The 23,052-nt window shown below is 42.0% G+C and overlaps 1 protein-coding gene across 1 annotated transcript in view; it reads right to left on the reverse strand.

Moving 5' to 3' along the window:
- Positions 1 to 2,277: 2,277 nt before the first annotated feature.
- Positions 2,278 to 23,052, reverse strand: part of STK4 (serine/threonine kinase 4) — a 254,462-nt gene continuing 233,687 nt past the window's right edge. The window contains exon 11 of the mRNA XM_078651917.1: positions 2,278 to 4,691. Coding sequence (XP_078508043.1) covers positions 4,533 to 4,691 — 159 coding nt within the window. The 3' untranslated portion in view covers positions 2,278 to 4,532. The remainder of the gene's footprint in view (positions 4,692 to 23,052) is intronic.

The raw sequence follows: 23,052 nt of genomic DNA on the forward strand, positions 1-23,052 counted from the left end.
GGTGGTAAAGTTGCTCCCCTGACCAAAGAAGTCACTCCAAGGGTCAGTTGGCGGACCCTCTGGAACCATTACCAGGGCCATCAAAGCTGAAGTAGGCCATTTCATTAAGTTAGTAGCCATTTAGGAAGAATCATAGCTGACCCCAAGGGACCGATCATCAACAGCAAAAGGTTGCACCCGAGTCAGCGGGACCTGGGAGTATTGTCTGAGTCTAGATTGTTCGCCAAAGAGGGACACCAGACTCCACCAAGGAATATAGCTGGGACCCCTGTTTACAGAGACCTGTAGCACAGCCACCAATGACCTCCTTCTTTCTCAAAGAGGACTTCAAGGGACTCCGCCCTCTGTGGCCAAAGTTGGCCCACCTTACCCACGGACTGAGGAATAAACGCAAAGGCAACCCCGATGACCGTACAGCACCCAAAGCATCCTTGAGCATCTTCCATCTCCTGCATCCGAAGCGTCAGGACCACACAATTGAAGTCTATGAACCATACGCTGTGAAGTTTGGATCTTGACTGGAAAACACTTTGGTGGCCAGGTACCTGTCCAAATACTCCGTATTGGTCCCCCAGGCCTTAACCCGTTCATATTTGGTCGCCCAAGCCGAGCCAGAGTAGTCAAACTCAACTTTTCAAAAAGTTTACACACTTTACAGTGACGAATGTTGGTTTACAATTAAAGTAAGATTTAAGTTTCCTTTAAAAATCTCTATCTCCGGAACCCTGCAGTGGATTTTGCTCATCTTGGTCTCTAAAATTTCATAAAAATATAATCTCTTTTTTATCAATTGGTGCCGGATTACTTTTGTGTTGTGTGGCTTTCTTATTCCGTTGTTTGGTACTGTTAAATGCTGTACATTAGTTCCTTTGTTTAAACCTTGCTGCTCAAAATCATAGCTACCTAGGGTTGAGCTTATGGTTTTACAAATGAACCTGACTGGACCCAAGATGGCTTTGTGAGTGTATTACATAGTAAGTCCCCACAGCCATACCATAGCATACGCCCACATCCAGACAGAAACTACGAGAAAACCAAAAGAACATGGTTGTTGAAAATAAAACATTTGGATTTTCAGTGATAGGATGGGCTTCCGGGTGGGTCAGGGACTTGTCTAACAAGCCTGGTCGGCAAGACAATGAGGCCTTCCATTCATCTTTAGCCTAGCCCTCATACTGCAAGGGTGCCACACCACTGGGGCCCAATGCACAGCCCAACAGAGATTGGCCTAGAAAAGAACCACTATGCACAAAGGAACATTATACAAGTCGAACAAGGCATATTTGGAAAAAATGCACAACTGGTGGTCTCAAAGTTGAGAACCATTCTATAAATATGGAAACCGTTGGTAAATGGAGGGCCTAGATACCATCGCTGAATGCGACAATTGGTGCAGAAATGATCGCACTAGAAAGCCTTGGCCTTTTTCAGTCCTCACTTTGCAGTCATCTTAGAGGCCTGATGTATGAAAGACTTTTACCATTTCTTTATTTATGGTGAAATGTGTTTATAAATGATTCCTTTGGTCTTCAACCCATGCCACATGGATACATTGGTTGGCACATTCAAGATTACCAGACATTTTCTCACAGTACATGACCACAGGTCCACCATTATCACAAACGATATCGTGAATTGCTGTGTGGAGGGCTTTCGGGCTGCCCATAGCACAGTCCCTTTTATAGTCCGCTGCATAGTAGTCAGATTCTTTGGACCTTAGGGAGCTGAAAATGTAGGTATTTTGACAATAATGTCTCATTTAAGCCTCGCTTCAATAAAGTGGCTTCCAAGAGCTTTTTTCATTTGATAACCTTATGAAGGTACTGCATTTTCTCTCCCAGTGTACACATTGTAATGTTAAAGGGACTATGGTGAAGGTCGAGACTTGTTCAGGCAGGATTTCTAGGGCTTCATGCAACTACCCTCCATCCCTTACAACTTGTCCATAGTGAACCGGTCAGACTTTTAATGAACCTTCCTCGCTCATCCTTGGTCTCAAGCCACCTTGGCCTTGTGTGTAGGCGATAAAGAGATATAAAGATACATGAAACTGCTGATACAATTTACGCCCGGATCGGTTCTCAAATACAAATGTCTAGGAATGAACTGCATTGATTTATATTTGAAATAATAATACCCACATTGAACACTTATTCAACAATATCGGATACAAGAATGCAAGCATTAAGCTAATGAAAAATGCCTACCATAAGCAATTTAACTTCATATTTGTTATACTGTGTGGCGTTTTGCTTCAAAAAAGCATGACAACAGGTATATTAAATATCTTAAAATTTAATAAAAACAAGTGTAAAAGTTCTTTAAAAAAACAAAAGAAAACAACATTGTGTCAGATGTACACATTCAAGACAAGCAGTTTAAATAAAATATAGCCCTTTATCTTCCACTGAGATGGCTCACATTTCTGAAACACAAAATTGTGCGTCTCATTTTCATTATCTCAAGTACCAAAACTGCAACAGGCAGTGAAATACATATCATAAAATAAGGTAGAATATGGTAGAGTGCAACTTCACCTGCCCATAGAAGCATAGCGTAAGCAAACATCAGGTCTTACAAGTGTCAAGAAGCCCTGCTAGCTCCTACAGTTATTAACAATGAAAAACGTAGGTCGAAATTGCAATAGACTAAAGCCATGCACGGAAAGAAGTTCTAAAGATGTCTAATGTTCTGGGAACTGAAAATTTTCATTTCTTCTATCTGCAGCACTGGTATGCAGCAAGGTTGAGGCTTTAGGAGCGGAAAAAAAGGGTCAAGTAGGAATTGGGAATGGGACAGCCATCTAGGGTTGCGACTACATGGCCATCAGAACTCTAAACCATGAAGGGTTTTTCCTTCAGAACCATCTGAAACGGGAATTGGGTCAGGACTATTAAATTTGAGAGCAAAGCCATATTCAATTCCATCAACATCAAGTGTTGGTGACACTTTTATAAGCAGATATTCTGAGCTACGTCTCATTATTACTACGTACCACCTAGTTTCAGCAACAAAGTCACTTTCTCGGTTTAAGATCCTCACATTTAGAAATACAGCAGTTTTTCAAAGAACTATATACAGAACATTCTGAAGTATAAAATACATCATAGTAAGAAACATCTTGTAATACAGTAGTCAAACAGCATTGGTGCTTTCAAACGTTTTAAGGCAAACGCTTTAAAGAGCATTTATAAAACATAGGGAGCCCTCCAGATTTCAGCATTATAAGTGCATGGCTGCTAAACCAGAACCACAGTGGGATTGATTCTGCAAAACCATATTGACATGTACTAGGGGTGTGGACAAACAGAGTAGCTTCACTCAGATTGCAGTAAAGGTTTACAATCTTTTAGGAGCCATTTGCTGCAATGGGAGTCAGTACAAGCACAGCTGAGCCTTGAACTGTGGAGCCAGTGACACACAAGTTTGTTCTAAAGAGCTAAAGTGCACTTGACAGGAATATTACAGTTCATACCATGCACTTAGAACTGCTACAATTGCAAACTATTTATGGCAGTGACTGCATAGAAGTATTCTGTGGTCATCTGCCAAAAATTCACTTTAAGGGTCCTGGAATTTTAAAATGGCAATGAAAGTAATAGGACATCAATCTGGAGATCCAGAGCCTGCAGTTGGTAGTAGTTCCATTCAGAAGGCCATTCCAGACGCTCTCCCTTCTGCAAATGGCCGCCTGCAGAACAGCTTCAGTTTATAAACTACATTCCCTCTCTGTAGGCCATCTGTTTCCTGGTCAAAGGCCAGCAGGACTGAGTCTGTCAACAGGCTTAATGAATGGGGGAGAACCTGGCTGAATCAAAGCTAGGAAACACTACACTGCAAGTGCCCTGACCAGTTCCTCTATATCAGAGTAACTAGATCTAAATCAAGAGCTGCCAACATAAAATACAGTAACTACCCACAGTTGGTAAGTACCCACGACCAGCCCAGGCAATGCAAACACTACAATGATCTACTCAAATAGGGGAATTCTGAAGACGGGTAAGCTGAGTGGGCCCTTATTGCAGTACACACAGCCCCGTCAGCATTCATTTACTGTAACAAGGCATCTGTAATGCGTGAATCTGGTTCTGGGATGTGCGCAGGTCGAAGACGTCTGGAAGGAGTTGCAAAGGCCAGGAGTCTGTGCAATCCAAGTAAGAGCACTGAAAGGGTGAGGGAAGGATCTGGAAAGTTAAACACTTGGCAGTGGAGGAGGCATGTAAGTGGCCTATAAGTCTGAAGATGGGGAAGTGGTAATGTACAATACTGATGTATAGGTTTGCCAGAATCAAGCCACAGCTGCTTTAGCAGTCAGGCAGGCGCTTAAAACATGGGCGCTGAATCTGGGCCAGGAAAACAATTAGGCTTCCATCATTTAATGGGATTCCTGAGTTCTTAAAGCTGGGTGCAAATGTAAACCAGTCTGTTGATCTCATGTTTTGCTACAGCTGAAATATTTTATAAAAGCAATCTATTAACTGACTATTTCAGAAATTTCAAGTCTTTTTTTTTTGACTGGTTATCTTTTTTGTTCAGAAACTTTGCTGCCGACGTTTCTTGGCATCAATGGCTTCTAGTATAGGCTGCCGTTTAGTCTGGTACCGCTGCCTGATGGCTTCAATTTCCTGTTCCATCATGGGGTCAAGAGCAGAGAGTCTTCTTTGAAGTTCTTCCACACTCCAACCTTTCAGCTGTGAGGGACACAGAATGAAATCATTTCAGTATAGGCCAAGACAAGAAGAGAAATGTGTATGAGTGATGCTTCTAATGAAAATCAGAAATACTCAAATATAAATATGGAGTGTCCTCCATTCTCAAAAATACATTAAGAAAATAAAGGCCTGTGCTAGCCGAGTTCTCTGAAGTTGGCAATTACAGAGGCCTCTGGCCTCTATAAATAAGAACATACTCAGCGACCCGGGCAGTAAGCAATCAAGGTACACATTTTGCAACAGATTGTGAGGGTCAGCTGAAAGTCCATGACAATCTGGATACACGTGGGTCAAGAGTTGGAGTCTTAACTCAAAAGACAGTGAAGGTACAGTACAACCTTAGTTATTCATTCAACAATAATGTATGTGAGGAGTTGTGTGCACAGAGTACTTTAAAAATATTTATAACCCCTCTCTCGCTCTCTGTGGGTTGAAGATAGATGCATGCATTCCACGGCAGTGAAAATGAATGTGTCCCAATAACACAGTAACATGTTATTTAGAGCAACTTTATTGTTAAAAGTACAATTATGCATGTTTTACTGCAGTACAAATATAACATTCAACTTTCTCACAACAGTACACTGAAACGGATATGAATACATTACGATTTACCACCTCACATCGTTTGTTACAATTACCTTACATATAGAACCGCTCTCATGATATTCATAGTCATGGGCCCTCTTCAATGTGATGTTATCCTACTCCACAAACTTAAGCTCTTGCATCCAGATTTTGGCTAAATACCTTTTTTATGCATAAACAAATACCATGGCATAAGCCAAATATGCAGAAGGAAAGAGTATGTTATTTATTACCATAGCTAAGGGAGAAGTTGGGCATCATGACCTCTAGGGAGTCATGGCTCCACCCCTAAATCAACAAGGGTCCTAAATGGCATTTCACGCTCAGCTTATTTATATATATTTAAACCGGAGTTTGCTAAAGGGACTGCACGAGCCAAATTCTGAGGATTTCCACTCAAAATTGCATCAACGTAAGGGGCTCTGGGAAAAACTCTTCCACCTGTACAAACAACTGTTCTGGATGGAATGAGGTCTATTCACCACGTTCATGCGGACATCTACCTCAGAGACCAACCAACTACGATGTGCCTCTTGATTACTGTGGATGTAGTAACAGGCACCCAGCAAGGGATGCCGTGCCCTATCCTCTTCAAGGATTACTCAATGGACTTCAACATGTCTATCAATCATCTCAAGTGTGTTACCAGACTTAGAGGGAGCCTTTTATAAATGGTGCTCGTCCTCCTGAATCACCAATTGCAGAAAGTTAGGATGGAAATAGTTTCATTGCCCCTATTTGCCAAAAAATGTGGAGTTCAATAAGGTGCGCCACATTCTTCTCACCTTTTCATCATCTCTATCATGCCCCCTTATAGATCTTATATCTAGATGTCAGCTGATTGGTCGCATTCTGACAAAACATGGCTTCTTATCAAAGTTAATGCCGAGGATTTGCTTTTTCACCTAAAGAGTGACTCTTGATTCCAGCTCAGTGTGGGGAAAATCAAAGACATTGTGCTGGATTTGTCTGAACTGATTTGTAAGTATGGGTAACTGAGAATGTGGCGTAACGGCTAGAGCGATTTACCTCCATGCTGGGAAACCAGGTTCGAATTTCAGCACGGACGCCCAACATCCTGTGATTCTGGGCAAATCACTTAATCTCCCCGTGCCTAACAAAATTAATGTGTCCGTCTGTAACGCAACTGGTGCTCATGTAAAGCGCTCGGCTACCTACTGGTAGAGTTCGCGATATATAAAGCCCCCCCCACAAAACTTTAGACTGGATTTTTCCTGCAGCTACTGCTATGCAAACGATATATATTTAATTCAAAACTTTGTATTGGAAAATACTGTAACCAGATTTGCAGCAGACTGATATCCTGGGATGAAGCAGTTGGTGACGCAGTCAAATTCCAGTCATCCTTTATAATTCTAACTGATGCGAGAAATATTCAGACAATGCTCTCCTATGGCGTATTCCAATGGCATACACATTCTATATGGATTCACCTTCACTTCAGACCTCTTAGATGTTCTCCATCGCCCACTGGAAACGGGCTCCCGCGGATGCTTGGTGCGGGTTAGAGGAACATCTGGTCCTGAACAGAACTTACACAGGCAATTCATCTGAGTCGAGTCTTCAGCTTGAAGCAGCTTTAAGAGTGAAGTGGTCTGGTGAGGCAGGGGGCCGACCACAAACCAATAAGCAAAAAAGGGCCTCAGCTCATAACCAGTCAGGCTGAACCAAATCAACTATAAATAACAAAACGTGTGCCAGGACTGATAGTTTCTTTATGAAAAACAATTAGGTTATGGTCTTCATGAATAAAGCATAAACACCTGCTTAGACATTTGCATCATTTAATGATGTGATTCATTCATTTACTTTATCACAATTTTTGAAAAAATATTGCTGTGTGAAAAAACCTTTTGTCAATACTATATACAAATATATACAAAATATATACAACAGATTAGACAAGTCAACAAGTTGCACTTACACCACATCCATACCTCTTACATACTTAGCATTCAAACTGCAAAAGAATCGCTCGGAGCACCACAGTACACAAAGAACATTCAAAACTAACACAAAAGTCTATAACAAAAATGAGAACTAATTGCGTCAACAATGTTTCTACTGATTGTACAAATTTAAACTGTCCATTAATGACAATCCAAAATGATCACTTCTCAGTGCAGGTGACCTGGGATTAGGTCGACGCGTTTCGAACCCTCATAATCGTTGGGTTCTCATCAGGACCATACAGACTCTAAAAAACACAAACAAAACCAATTTGTAGGAAAACCACTATAACATATCTCATCTAAAGTGCCTCTCCAGTGGGGAGCTTCCCTACCTTAAGTCTTCTAAAACTACTCCAATGCGTGGTGTTGCTGCTGTTGGAGTCTGAAAATAAATGAATTCAATATCAACCCAAAGGCTCACAAGATATTCAATCATGAACGTATGGTTAGTCACGTCAAGCATTCGCATCTTTCTCACTTAGAAACTCACCCCTGTGTGCAAGGTATACACTGTTCTAGTTTTCAAACAGCGATCGGACGACGGCACGGACCTGTTGTTAGGAGTCCATGTTTCTCAATTCCTTTGTTGAGGTTGCCTGTCGGGAAGACAGGGACTAGTTAGAACACGCCTGTCGTCCTTGGGTGCATTAGTCTGGATGAACTCAAACGTCGTGCACCGGCCGGCGACACATTATGGAGGGTGACGGTCTGAACCAGTTTACGCGCGTGCTTGGGGAGTTGTTGTTTCTGCGCGCTGGTGGTGTTTAAGGCTAACGTGTGGTCCGAGTGGACAGTTTCCCAAACTTTAAAAGTATCCGCGATGATGATAATTTCCTAAGGCAGATTAAAGCTCCAAACAGCCGCGTGTGCGGTGGACACGGGTGGGCGCTGCACGGTGCTGTCTCTTACTAGTCCCTAAGGCATGAAGTTGCGCGGATCGCGCTCACAGGCACTGGCTCTTACCTGGAATGAATTCTTCTCACAGTGTCTCAAACAGCAAAGCGGGACGCGTCCTCCAATATTCAGAGCAATGCTGGAAATGAGTGAACTAGTGAAAGTTAGGGGTTTTTACTTCCTGGTTGTCACATGATACCCTGATGGCAAAGCCTTCTGGGAGATGTAGTTTAAACAAAAATCTAGTTTTTTAGGGGGATCTTACAGGGTGCCCTAAGTGGATGGTTTCAGTTCTAGAATCAGATGATGTAGGTATCGAGCGAATGATCAATTCTTATAAATTTCAGAGATTTCGTTGAGGCCGTCAATTGCTGTATTATATTTCATAATAAGCATTGCCTCTCTTTGATTGAGTCTTGCATCCAGATCACTGCCACGTTTGTCTATTTCAATTTTTGAAATTACCGTCCACTTGAGGTCAGCTTCATTATGTTTTGTTGTGATCCAATGATTGACAAGTGGAGCATTTGCCACATTTCCTCTGACCCTTGATTTATGTTGGGTTATCCTCTTACGTATCTCCTGTGAGGTTTTCCCAATGTATAACTTAGGGCATGGACACAGTATACCATACACCACATTTTTTGTTTTACAGTTGGTAAAACTGTCATGTTTCCAATGGATTCCTTTGTGAGAGAAGACTGTTCCTTCTATTGTTTGCTCACAACATGTGCAAGTTCCACATTTATGATGCCCCACTATTGGTGGAAGGTGTAACATATTTCTCAGGTCAAGTGGTTGTTCCTGTGGAAGGGCTGCCCTTACCAAATGATTGCGATATTCATGTCCTTCTTAAAGGCAAACATGGGTACTTCTGAGAAGTCTTCATGTAGATTTTGCACTAAATGCCAGTTGGTATTTATCTTTCTGAGCTGATGTGCGTTGGGACAGAAAGTGGAAACACATATAATCCTGCTTGGTTGCTTTTTTGTTCTTTTTTCTAGTAGGGTTTCCCTGGGGACCCACCAAGCTCGTTTGAGGGCATGCTTGACAAGTTTCTTTGGATATCCTCTCTCCATTAGTCTTTCTGAAAGTTGGCCAGCATGTGAGAAGTATTCGTCCTTACAGCAACAATTCCTCCGTATCCTTAGGAATTGCCCAAAAGGCAAATTTTGGCGTAGACTTCTCGGATGGTAACTGGTGTACAGGAGGCTTTTATTCCTATCCGTTGTCTTTCCATATAATGTAGTACCCAAGCCCCCCTTCCAAGGGAATACTTTGACGTCCAAAAACATAATCATTCGGTCTGATGAGTCTGCGGTGAATTTAATGTCCTGTGTTCTTGAGTTCAACCACCCTACAAACTCATCCAGTTTCTCTTGAGTTCCCGTCCAGACGTAAAAAATGTCGTCTATATAGCGCATAAAGTGCGAAATGCTGGTTGAATACGGATTGTCCTTGTAGATAAACTTTTCTTCATAGAGCCCCATGAAGAGGACCGCCAGCTCCGGCGCAAAGGGGCAGCCCATGGCTACTCCTTTTACCTGGAAAAAGAATTCCGAATCAAATATGAAAAAATTCTTTTGTAGTACAAATTTCGCTAATTCCAACAAAAATTCTGTGGGGACTCTCCTGGGACGAGGTCTAGTCTCAAGGAAGTACTGTAAGGTTTCCAATGCTTGCTCCTGCGGTATCTGAGTGTACAGAGAAGTGACGTCCATTGTCACCAGTAGTTGTTTTGAACTGTCAAACTGAACTTTACTGAGTTGATTTAGAAATGCAGTAGTGTCTTTCAGGTGTGCTGGTACATCCTTGACAAACGGCTTTAGAAAGAAGTCTATGTATTTCGCCACCGGTTCTATGAGCGAATCGCAACCCGACACGATAGGACGTCCAGGTGGATTAGTCTCGTTTTTATGTAGCTTGGGAAGAACATAAAAAACAGGTGTTCTAGGATTCTTATTTTGCAGATAGAGAAATTCCCTTTGGCCTAGGATGCCTTCCTCAAAGCCTCTCTGGAGTATTACAAAGAGTTCGGCTTGTAAGTCGTTTGTAGGATTTTTTCCGATCCTTCGGTAGCAGTTGGTGTCATCAAGCTGTCTCAATATTTCTTCCTTGTATTTCCCTACATCCCAGACCACCACTGCTCCGCCCTTGTCAGCCTGCTTAATAACCACTGTTTAATCTTTTTTTAATGACAGTAAGGCTTCTTTTTCACTCTTTTGAAGGTTGTATTTTGTATATTGTTTTTTTGTGTTCCATTGCTGAAATACTCGAGAGCAGTGTTCTTTCAAACGCTAGGACCTCTTTTGGAATTTTATATCCAGGAGGGATAAAAGTGGATTTTCTTTTTAGTCCTGTTACTTCATCACAGATTACAAGATTCGCAAGATTCGACTGAAAACATTTTTTAAAGACGCATCCATTGTAAACTGTGATGAAGTAACAGGACTAAAAAGAAAATCCACTTTTATCCCTCCTGGATATAATATTCCAAAAGAGGTCCTAGCGTTTGAAAGAACACTGCTCTCGGGTATTTCAGCAATGGAACACAAAAAACAATATACAAAATACAACCTTCAAAAGAGTGAAAAAGAAGCCTTACTGTCATTAAAAAAAGATTAAACAGTGGTTATTAAGCAGGCTGACAAGGGCGGAGCAGTGGTGGTCTGGGATGTAGGGAAATACAAGGAAGAAATATTGAGACAGCTTGATGACACCAACTGCTACCGAAGGATCGGAAAAAATCCTACAAACGACATACAAGCCGAACTCTTTGTAATACTCCAGAGAGGCTTTGAGGAAGGCATCCTAGGCCAAAGGGAATTTCTCTATCTGCAAAATAAGAATCCTAGAACACCTGTTTTTTATGTTCTTCCCAAGCTACATAAAAACGAGACTAATCCACCTGGACGTCCTATCGTGTCGGGTTGCGATTCGCTCATAGAACCGGTGGCGAAATACATAGACTTCTTTCTAAAGCCGTTTGTCAAGGATGTACCAGCACACCTGAAAGACACTACTGCATTTCTAAATCAACTCAGTAAAGTTCAGTTTGACAGTTCAAAACAACTACTGGTGACAATGGACGTCACTTCTCTGTACACTCAGATACCGCAGGAGCAAGCATTGGAAACCTTACAGTACTTCCTTGAGACTAGACCTCGTCCCAGGAGAGTCCCCACAGAATTTTTGTTGGAATTAGCGAAATTTGTACTACAAAAGAATTTTTTCATATTTGATTCGGAATTCTTTTTCCAGGTAAAAGGAGTAGCCATGGGCTGCCCCTTTGCGCCGGAGCTGGCGGTCCTCTTCATGGGGCTCTATGAAGAAAAGTTTATCTACAAGGACAATCCGTATTCAACCAGCATTTCGCACTTTATGCGCTATATAGACGACATTTTTTACGTCTGGACGGGAACTCAAGAGAAACTGGATGAGTTTGTAGGGTGGTTGAACTCAAGAACACAGGACATTAAATTCACCGCAGACTCATCAGACCGAATGATTATGTTTTTGGACGTCAAAGTATTCCCTTGGAAGGGGGGCTTGGGTACTACATTATATGGAAAGACAACGGATAGGAATAAAAGCCTCCTGTACACCAGTTACCATCCGAGAAGTCTACGCCAAAATTTGCCTTTTGGGCAATTCCTAAGGATACGGAGGAATTGTTGCTGTAAGGACGAATACTTCTCACATGCTGGCCAACTTTCAGAAAGACTAATGGAGAGAGGATATCCAAAGAAACTTGTCAAGCATGCCCTCAAACGAGCTTGGTGGGTCCCCAGGGAAACCCTACTAGAAAAAAGAACAAAAAAGCAACCAAGCAGGATTATATGTGTTTCCACTTTCTGTCCCAACGCACATCAGCTCAGAAAGATGATAAATACCAACTGGCATTTAGTGCAAAATCTACATGAAGACTTCTCAGAAGTACCCATGTTTGCCTTTAAGAAGGACATGAATATCGCAATCATTTGGTAAGGGCAGCCCTTCCACAGGAACAACCACTTGACCTGAGAAATATGTTACACCTTCCACCAATAGTGGGGCATCATAAATGTGGAACTTGCACATGTTGTGAGCAAACAATAGAAGGAACAGTCTTCTCTCACAAAGGAATCCATTGGAAACATGACAGTTTTACCAACTGTAAAACAAAAAATGTGGTGTATGGTATACTGTGTCCATGCCCTAAGTTATACATTGGGAAAACCTCACAGGAGATACGTAAGAGGATAACCCAACATAAATCAAGGGTCAGAGGAAATGTGGCAAATGCTCCACTTGTCAATCATTGGATCACAACAAAACATAATGAAGCTGACCTCAAGTGGACGGTCATTTCAAAAATTGAAATAGACAAACGTGGCAGTGATCTGGATGCAAGACTCAATCAAAGGGAGGCAATGCTTATTATGAAATATAATACAGAAATTGACGGCCTCAACGAAATCTCTGAAATTTATAAGAATTGATCATTCGCTCAATACCTACATCATCTGATTCTAGAACTGAAACCATCCACTTAGGGCACCCTGTAAGATCCCCCTAAAAAACTAGATTTTTGTTTAAACTACATCTCCCAGAAGGCTTTGCCATCAGGGTATCATGTGACAACCAGGAAGTAAAAACCCCTAACTTTCACTGGTTCACTCATTTCCAGCATTGCTCTGAATATTGGAGGACGCGTCCCGCTTTGCTGTTTGAGACTTTGTGAGAAGAATTCATTCCAGGTAAGAGCCAGTGCCTGTGAGCGCGATCCGCGCAACTTCATGCCTTAGGGACTAGTAAGAGACAGCACCGTGCAGCGCCCACCCGCGTCCACCGCACACGCGGCTGTTTTGAGCTTTAATCTGCCTTAGGAAATTATCATCATCGCGGATACTTTTAAAGTTTGGGAAACTGTCCACTCGGACCACACGTTAGCCTTAAACACCACCAGCGCGCAGAAACAACAACTCCCCAAGCACGCGCGTAAACTGGTTCAGACCGTCACCCTCCATAATGTGTCGCCGGCCGGTGCACGACGTTTGAGTTCATCCAGACTAATGCACGCAAGGACGACAGGCGTGTTCTAACTAGTCCCTGTCTTCCCGACAGGCAACCTCGACAAAGGAATTGAGAAACATGGACTCCTAACAACAGGTCCGTGCCGTCGTCAGATCGCTGTTTGAAAACTAGAACAGTGTATACCTTGCACACAGGGGTGAGTTTCTAAGTGAGAAAGATGCGAATGCTTGACGTGACTAACCATACGTTCATGATTGAATATCTTGTGAGCCTTTGGGTTGATATTGAATTCATTTATTTTCAGACTCCAACAGCAGCAATACCACGCATTGGAGTAGTTTTAGAAGACTTAAGGTAGGGAAGCTCCCCACTGGAGAGGCACTTTAGATGAGATATGTTATAGTGGTTTTCCTACAAATTGGTTTTGTTTGTGTTTTTTAGAGTCTGTATGGTCCTGATGAGAACCCAACGATTATGAGGGTTCGAAACGCGTCGACCTAATCCCAGGTCACCTGCACTGAGAAGTGATCATTTTGGATTGTCATTAATGGACAGTTTAAATTTGTACAATCAGTAGAAACATTGTTGACGCAATTAGTTCTCATTTTTGTTATAGACTTTTGTGTTAGTTTTGAATGTTCTTTGTGTACTGTGGTGCTCCGAGGGATTCTTTTGCAGTTTGAATGCTAAGTATGTAAGAGGTATGGATGTGGTGTAAGTGCAACTTGTTGACTTGTCTAATCTGTTGTATATATTTTGTATATATTTGTATATAGTATTGACAAAAGATTTTTTCACACAGCAATATTTTTTTCAAAAATTGTGATAAAGTAAATGAATGAATCACATCATTAAATGATGCAAATGTCTAAGCAGGTGTTTATGCTTTATTCATGAAGACCATAACCTAATTGTTTTTCATAAAGAAACTATCAGTCCTGGCACACGTTTTGTTATTTATACCACAAACCACCAGCATTCATTTGTGCTGCGCTCTGATATCTCTTTGGATCATGTTCGCGCTATATAAAACTTTATAAATAAATAAACCCAGCTAGAGTTGGTTTACTAGTCATTTCACAACTGTGTCGGAAAATAATTAACTGTACGTCTTTTTATCACGTATGTCGATTTTATTAATTTTAAACTGTCACATGTTATATACTGTGCTTTTATGGTTGTTTGTTCCAACTGAATAAAGCTTGTTTTGAATTGAATTGAACTGTGTGTTGTGTATTAACTCACTGAAAGCATGTTTATCAACTAGTGAAAACAATATTAAGAGAGCTGTAACTAGGTGGTTTTTTGGGGTAAAATTTCGTATGTTTTGTTTAATAAGTTGATCTCTCCTAACTAGTTGGCTTTAATTGTACGGCCTGTACGTGCTGGCATCTGACAAATCTAGGAGAGACTGCTAAGAGATCCATTACATTGACCTTCCCAGAAGGCGTCTGGAAGACTGCAGCACAGAGCTGCAATCAATGGAGGGCGTGCGTCACTACTGGAGATGCCTTCTGATAGCCAGGAGCCAAGAGCTCGAATTTCACACTTGTGATTGACACTACACACATAAGCATTTTACAAGTCGCTCTAAAAGCAACACTACACTATGCCATCTGACATAAAATTTGCAATGTATGTTAGGAATATCTGCTACGTTTACTTTTTAACACCTCTATAAAGCAAAATAAGGTCACACATCAACACTGAAATACAGAGAAAAAGCTAAGAGAACAATTATATAAACAGTCCTGCAAAGACAGTTCACAAATTATGAAATGGAATGGATATGAATCAATAAATATACATTGCTAAAAACCTTTTAACCCCTCCTGTGCTTAGTCACAGCGCTCCGGTGCTCATGGCGAGCTGAGCTCGTCATGACCGCGCCCGTTTAATGGAACGCTCGCACGCCGATTCCCCTGCAGTGCAGAACGTTCCATTAAAACGGGCGCGGTCATGACGAGCTGAGCTCGTCATGAGCACCGGGGCGCTGTGCGCGCCCCCTCAGCACAGCAGGGGGAAACAGCCCTGCAGTGAAGGGGTTAAAAAAAAAAAAGCCAGAACTCGGGAACACGTAAAAAATACGCGGAGTCCCAAAAATAACAGCTACAGCAGACAAATGGCTGTTTTATTTGCAACATAATAGTTGCCCGGAAGTATGCTGCCTGTCTCCATAAATGACTGTCCTCTCAAATCCCAACCACATGACAACCCCTCAAAACTACAAAACTAAGGACAACTAGTTAGGACCATAGCAATGCTTTTAACAGAAGGTTCTATTTGCCTGGACCTTTCTGAGATTTCTTCAGGCATTTTTGTTCTTGCTAGACAAGTATGTTGTTGATGCACCTCATTACATTCACTGTACAATCTTTTAGAATAAACATGCTTAATGAAGTATTAGAGACCTAAAATGACTTAGAAAAAGGGCACAGATAGAAACACAATGAACATGACATTCTTGTTATCACAACTAAACAGAGTACACTCAAAATGAGATCACTGCTGACTATGCAGCAGGAGGAAAGCGGGTGCCATTTTGGTTTAAAAAATGACACTACTTAAAAACAACATTATAGAGCGTGGACTGCCTTCAGTAGATTCTCTTCACATGGTCAGGTGCAGTGTAAAGATGAAGGGTGCTATTTACCTGAACACATGTGACTCAAGAGGAGCTTGTACACTTGAAAGAATCCAAACAGTACTTTCACCCTAAAGCACTCGTTATACTTCAGAAAGTGTAAGAGGTCTTCTTTCGCAAAGCACCGGCACTTTCAGGTGGAAATCAATCTAAACGTTAACCTTTTTCTCCCACGTATGAAATGATTTGTAGGTGAGTGTATGTGTGCAGGGAATGTAGAATTACGTGCTGTTGCTGCCCAAGCTTAAACATTTTATAGCTTTGCATCTTTTAGGAATATTAGTTAGTAGGCACCTCAAATTTCAGAATTTACAAAAGGGAATTTAGGATTCCTTAGGCTCTTTTCAGTCCAACAGGTGGTAACTACTACAGAAAGTGGTACATGATTGCTTAAATGAATCAATGTTCATGTAAAGTGGTGGATCGCTCTTCCCTTATCTTTAGAGGCTCTCATCACCTTAATGAAGTTGCTTATTCAGCTTTAAGATTCTGTATCTGGTCTTGAACATCGCAATCCTGCTACCTAAAACATTCTTTGACTATCTCCACTATTGAAAAAGTAATTAATCTTGCGATAGGAGGCAACCTCATAAGATTTCCAATTGTATCACCAGATTGCTGAGGCGCAATCTACTTATTGTTGGTGTGACTCCTAGCCTCGTTTTCCACATTTGATGGTGGAGAGGAATGTGAAGTTGCCTATTCAACTCAAAACAGTACAGAGGTCTGAACGCTGTAGACTTTCAGGTGAAATAAAGGTGGTTGCATGTAGCAAATGGGGATGGCTTAGGTTAAGGATGTCAAGAGCAGTATTATTTGCCTTTGCGAACAAATCTTCATTGTCCCTTACGAAAGAGCCCCACGTGGCCCGTCACCTAAGTTACATTTGTGTGTGAGGATGGATATTCTCCACAGACAGTTTGAATACTTGAACGATTGCAATGACATGGTGACTTTCACCCTTTAAATTATTTCTGTATTATCAGTACATTAACAAGCAAATCCCTGTCTTTTCCCACTGTACCAAGTTCATTACCACACTATCTCTTTTACTAGATATTCCTACTACTCGTTGGCTAGTTTCTTGATTGTACAAGGCTCTGCTGGATTGTACCACCAGCTGGCATCTGGGTATTAGGCAAAAATGGAACCAAGAGTTAGGACTGCACTTAACTGCTGGGGAACGGGATTGGTATTGCTGTCAGGCTAAACAGTATATAAAGGGGTGGTCCCAGTATTTATAACATCACAAGTGTTAGCGGTCAAGACAAATTGTCAAACAGATAATCGATTCAAACAAATCAAAACAAACTTTAAGTTGCAGTGTGATTTAATCACACTGGCACTGTGATTAAATAACACTGCAACTTAAAGTTTGTTTTGATTTGTTTGTCTCGATTATCTGTTTGACAATTTGTCTTGACCGCTAACACTTGTGATGTTATAAATACTGGGACCACCCCTTTATATACTATCTATTACCCAGGTCCCAGTGATTCTGGGTTTACTCTTCTGTGTCATCGTCAGACTAAACACGCATCACTTAACATAGACTTTTACATTTCAAATTCCTCCACATGATCTATTAAACCCCTAAAGGTCTATGTAAAAGGGAGTGGAGGGGAAACTGCTTGTAAGAAAGTCCCTAGAATACGGATCGCAAGCTGGGGCAGCCGAAGTTTCTCGTATGGCACCGCAATACTCTGGAACATGCTCCCAATGAAGCTCAGAAGTGCAAGCTCCCTCACCATCTTCAGTAAGGGGCTAAAAACATGGCTATTTCAGAACTAAACGCTTTGGCTGGGCTTACCGCAATCCTAGTGCCAAGGCACCTCCGGGTATTCGTGCCTTCAATAAATTCTATTAACATAACATCCCTGAGGCAGAATTTCTTAATCTAGCCTGGGGATGCCGAGATAATGCAGATTATTAGCACGTGATTTTCGTAGACGTCTGTCATCTTTTAACCAAAGTTGCAACCTTCCCTTTAATTGGCATTATTGGTCTACATGAGTGAAGTTCCAGAGTGTTTGTGCATAGGTTCACCGTCTTTGCTAAGAAAAGGTTACCAACGTGCTGGGGCGTGGACTCGGTCCCAGAGTTGCTGGTTGGTTAAAAGGACCTCATACACTGTAATGGCACTGTAAATTTTATTTTTTGTCTGTAAAATATGACTTCTGAATAGACATGATGACACGAAATCATATGTGCCGTGAAGATGAAAGTTGCAAGACGCATAGCTGCCAAGGTTTCAGATTACTATGTGTGACATTTTCATAATTTCAGGTTAATTATGAGTGACATTTTAGTAACTACGAGTGACACTTTCTCGCTCACAATATCAAGCAATGACTAGGGAAATAGGTATAGGACTAAATAAATAAATCTTAACACAAACAAGTACAGAGTCTTGTTAACAAAACTGTAATATTTAAAAACTAAACTCCACTCAAACACTAATGAGCTGCGTGCAAACCAGGGCGGACCTCTTGGGGTTAATGGTTTATTAGTCTTATGTCACAAATAGCAACCTTATTTATTCAGTCGGCGGGCAGCGAAACAGATAACACCATGAACCACAGACTATCACAGAGGCTCTGCTGACTTTGGTGATGCTGCTGGCACCGAAAGTAATTTGACGGCAGCGGCACCACACACAGTCAGCCACACTGTGACCCAGTGACCCCACCGTCCCAAAACGAGCTGGTGGGCCATTACGTGACTCAAACATACTAACTTTGGCTGTTACAGGGCCGAGTTTAAGTTAAGATCACTACGTGCGGTGCTAGAAAGTATTATTATATAATTTGAAAGGCAAATTTTTAATTTGCGTAGAAATCAGAGTGAGAGATCCGATTACCTCACTTCCAGCACTGACTTGAGGTGAGCGGCAGAGGGCAGGTGAGCGGCAGTTCGATACCGGCCTGGCTGCTTCGTGGTCACAACGGTTCTCGGAGCAAACCACGCCGCCCGGGCAATGCGGGCATGTGCTCTGGGTTCCAGCGGCCGCCGCAGTCCGTGGGGTTGGTTTGGTTGGTCAGAACACGGGTTTTACATTTTGAAAAAAAATCCTGAATTAAGAGCAGCACTCATTGCCACTGCAGCCTCCCACAATTTACTTCCCAGCCACCCGCTCACGTCGCATCGGGCGGGAGCAGGACGTTGCGTCCCTCGCCGTTGCGCTGTGTCCGGAATAGAGTGGTTGTTACATTGTTGCAGCAGCTCCCAAGCCTGCCGGGATCAGCTCCATGGCGCGCTGCCACCACAGCTTCAGTTTGCCATTCCAAAGTTGCATGACTAGCAGTGCTAGTATAGGGCTTGAAGTCCTAGGCGGCACTGTGGAAATTATGCATGACTTTGCATTTCAGTGCTTTGATGCGGATCACCACACTGAAATGCGTTAGTGTCACTCATAATGCATGATACTTGGCAGACCTGAAGACGGATGACAAAGAATCACGATCTTCCAAAATCGCACAGGTCTACATTCACCAAAGCTCATCTGGTCCCTCTACCTTTAAGTATAGATTACTAACTTTAGCCACATAAATGTGACCTGGGCCTTTCTGAGTTAGTCTTGAGTAAAAGTATTTTGTGGTAAAGGGTGGGTGTATATGTGAATACAGTAAGGCTAGCTCTCAAATATAAAAGCCAACATACGACAGGGATACAGATAAATGAAACAGTTTTTAACGTGGCTTTGAGTGTTTCTTGCAGTGTTTTTTTCCATTTTTTCAAAAGTTTCTTTCCCTCCAGTGTGGCACTTTATTTTTAATGACGTTGGGTGTCCTTTACTTGTGGTATTTGAGAGCACATAAACATCTTCAAATCAGGCTGTTTTTCTCAGCAAAATATTGTCAACCAATGCTCATTATGGTCTGGCGTGACCGCGCAGCTGTCCCCAGACAATTATGTGAGCATCACTGGAGAGGGACTTTGGCTCCACTCTGTGTTGGAGCTAGTAGTACCTGTTTTGATTGGGCCGAAGTTGTGTGGCTCCACAAGACGTGTTTGCCCTCCACACAGCTGTGATCATTTTGTTTATTTCTCCAGCTACCGGAGTTCGGAATTTCAGGGGCACATACGTTACATTGTTAACTATTAATGTGTCTTTTATAAATAGATACTTTATGTTGCGTTTCCTCTGGCGGCAGCACAGATGGGAGGAGGGCAGTCATTAACCTACATGGACTTTTAGGTCTGACTTTACAGTGCAAACTGCCACCTGACCATTTAACCTACACCAATATTAATCTGCAGTTCTGGTTTCAACACAAATACATATCCATTCCAATGCTACCTACTTGTAATACTTCACGTTAGCATACAACATCCCTTTAAAGCCACACCTATTGGCATTGCCAATTCTTTTTTTTTCTAGTGACTACTTCCAAAGTGTAAGGAGTGCAGCCTACTTTAATTTAATCACAAAAGGAATAACCTAATAATGTTCCCATGTCAAAATTCCAGTCAAATCGGACAATTTTCAATGCTAAATTCTTTATAAACCCAGTTAATAAAGCATCTAAACGTGGTTTACGTAAATCAATGGGTATGCTGCTCGAGTTACCAGACAAGTAATGAACCGCAATTGATTATGATTACATAATTTCCACAAGATCAGTCAAAATCTGACACAACTGAGATGCAGAATAAACAGTCGACTTGGCTAGGCCGGCAGGGACATGAGATGGATTGTTGCCGGCCTAGCCTCCTGTCAATGGAGACCCACAGAAGCAGCAGGCACAAGCGGTCATTCTATGGAAACTACCCTGTGCAGCTTCAGCAACACACAAAGAGGAGAACTGAAGACAGTCCAACCTCAGGCTGGAGGTGGAAATATAATCTAAAACGATATCTCAAAACAGAGACTTCTCTCTCTTGGGCCTTATCAGTAATCCAGGTAGACACACAAAGGAACAAATAAGTGACGCTAAAAGCTTAAGAAATTGAAACATTTGTTCTTCAACGATCCAGAACAGTAGCTGTGCCATTAGGTGGTTCTCATGATTTGGTCCCTTGGCTCACAAAGGATCAAATCACGTGCTTCTTCCTAATACCCAACAATGGAGAGGAAATTCCAAAGAGAATGGAAAGTTAGACAGCATGAGCCTAGGGGCCATGCACTTCGCAGGTGTTTTCAAACTGCGAGGGACTAGACTGCAAGAGATTCCCTTTTGCTGGGCGATGTTTGGCATGATTTTTGTAGAACTTTCAGCCCCCATCGCTTACTGTAGAACGGCACACATTGTTTTCCACAGGGTCGACAGGAGTTCCTTCAGGCAATCCCCCTGTTTTTAAGGTGGACTAGTAGCTTTTTTAGGTGCTGTTGTCAGCTCCTGCTTTTATCATCTCAAATCCTAAAACAGCTACCCCTTTTTCCCTGGTTATTGAAGGTTCAGCCATTATTCAATAATGACCACAACTGAACGATAGCCATTTTTATTATATCTACTGATGTCAGCAGTTAAAAGAGAGTTCATACTCCCAAGCATTACAGAAAATTAGGTAAGATACGTGCCACCAGTAATTGATGCTCTTCGTTGGTTCCTTCTCTCTATGTCAACTTGGTGTGAAGAATTCTAAACTGATCACAACGGTTCACCTTTCTTGAAAACCAAGTTATTTCTCCATTCATTGGACCTTCCCAAGTTAACCAACGGATAAAATGTTGTTGATCACTGATATTTCAAAGTAAGGCAGTGAACAGGGCCTTCTCAAACCTGGCTAACAGTCTCTGAAATTCAATTGACAGTATATTAAGTTATTCCACCTTTAGATAAAGATTACAACACAGGGAGTAGGCTGGAATGTTTAAAAGGATCAAGAATCCTTTCTGATGGTATATATGTACTTTATGGTTCAAACTTTTTTATTATCAAAATTATCTTGCATGACAGTGGGAGCAAAATTACATCATGTAAACAACAATAGAATAACCCCCACCACTCCCACGCCCACCGCCAGGAGTACTCTTAACAAAGTTTCTATACAATGAAGTACAAAGTGATTCAGATGGGGATCTCCTAGGTGTCCCATGTGAGGTCGTCTGCATCGGTCAGCCGCAGGAGTCTCAAGTATTTGGGGCAAGTCAACTCCCGGAATTCCTTAGAAAGAAGAGCCAGGTATGGGCTCCAGAGGTCCCTAAATGAAGCTCCTAGCGCAGTGAGGGCCAAGGTGAGCTTCTCTATACCCAGCACATGCCAGAGCTGGCAAAGCTCCCAAGGTGAGTTGGTAGTGCATCAGTGCCCCATTCGGCAAGGATGTTTTGGAGTGCCGCCCCCAGTGTCAAGCCAATCTATAGCCCCCTGCGGGATTTAAGCAGGAAGGTAAGGACATTAGAGAGTCCCAGGATTACATATACGAGGATAGCGAGGTAGTTGGGTGCCTAGGTGTGTGTCAATATTGTTTTGAATTTCCTCCCAGTATTGTGTGAATTTAGGGCATACCGAGAGCATGTACCAGCATACCGGGGGAGCCACAATGCCGCCAACAATCTGTGCTATGAGTGGGATTAACCCTTTGCATATGCACTGGTGTAAGGAATGAATGTATGACGTTACAACACATACATTTACAAAGCATGCCTTTACAATGCAGTTTTTACATCGCAACATCCTTTATAACGCACTCCATTACATCGCATGACACTACATCGCATTTTTAGAAACTACCTTTACAACACATTCCATTACATCGCATTATACCTTTACAACGCATACCATTACATTGCATTTAAGGTAAGTATTGAATAGTATAGGGGTAAAAATTACTATTCTAGCTCCAGGGGGTGCAACGGTAGGGTAAGAGTTGGATAGTGTAGGGGTAACAATTACTGTTCTAACTCCAGGGGGTGCAACAGTAGGGTAAATGTTGAATAGTGTAGGGGTAAAAATTACTATTTTAACTCCAGGGAGTACAACTGTAGGGTAAGTTTTGGATAGTGTAGGGGTACTATGCGTTGTAATGGTATGCGTTGTAATGGTATGCGTTGTAATGGCATGCGTTGTAATGGCATGCGTTGTAGTGACAAGCGATGTAGTGTCATGCGATGTAATGTCTGTGTTGTAGTGACATGCGTTGTAATGGATGTTGCGATGTAATGACTGCGTTGTAAGTGTAGTGCGATGTAATGGTTGCGCTGTAAAGGATGTTTACCGTAAGGAACCAATACGTGGCGATTTTTGAAGCGGCCTCAAATACTGGCTATATTCCGCGTAGTACG

The sequence above is a fragment of the Lissotriton helveticus genome, chromosome 7 (assembly GCF_964261635.1).
Source record: "Lissotriton helveticus chromosome 7, aLisHel1.1, whole genome shotgun sequence".
Lineage (NCBI taxonomy): Eukaryota > Metazoa > Chordata > Amphibia > Caudata > Salamandridae > Lissotriton > Lissotriton helveticus.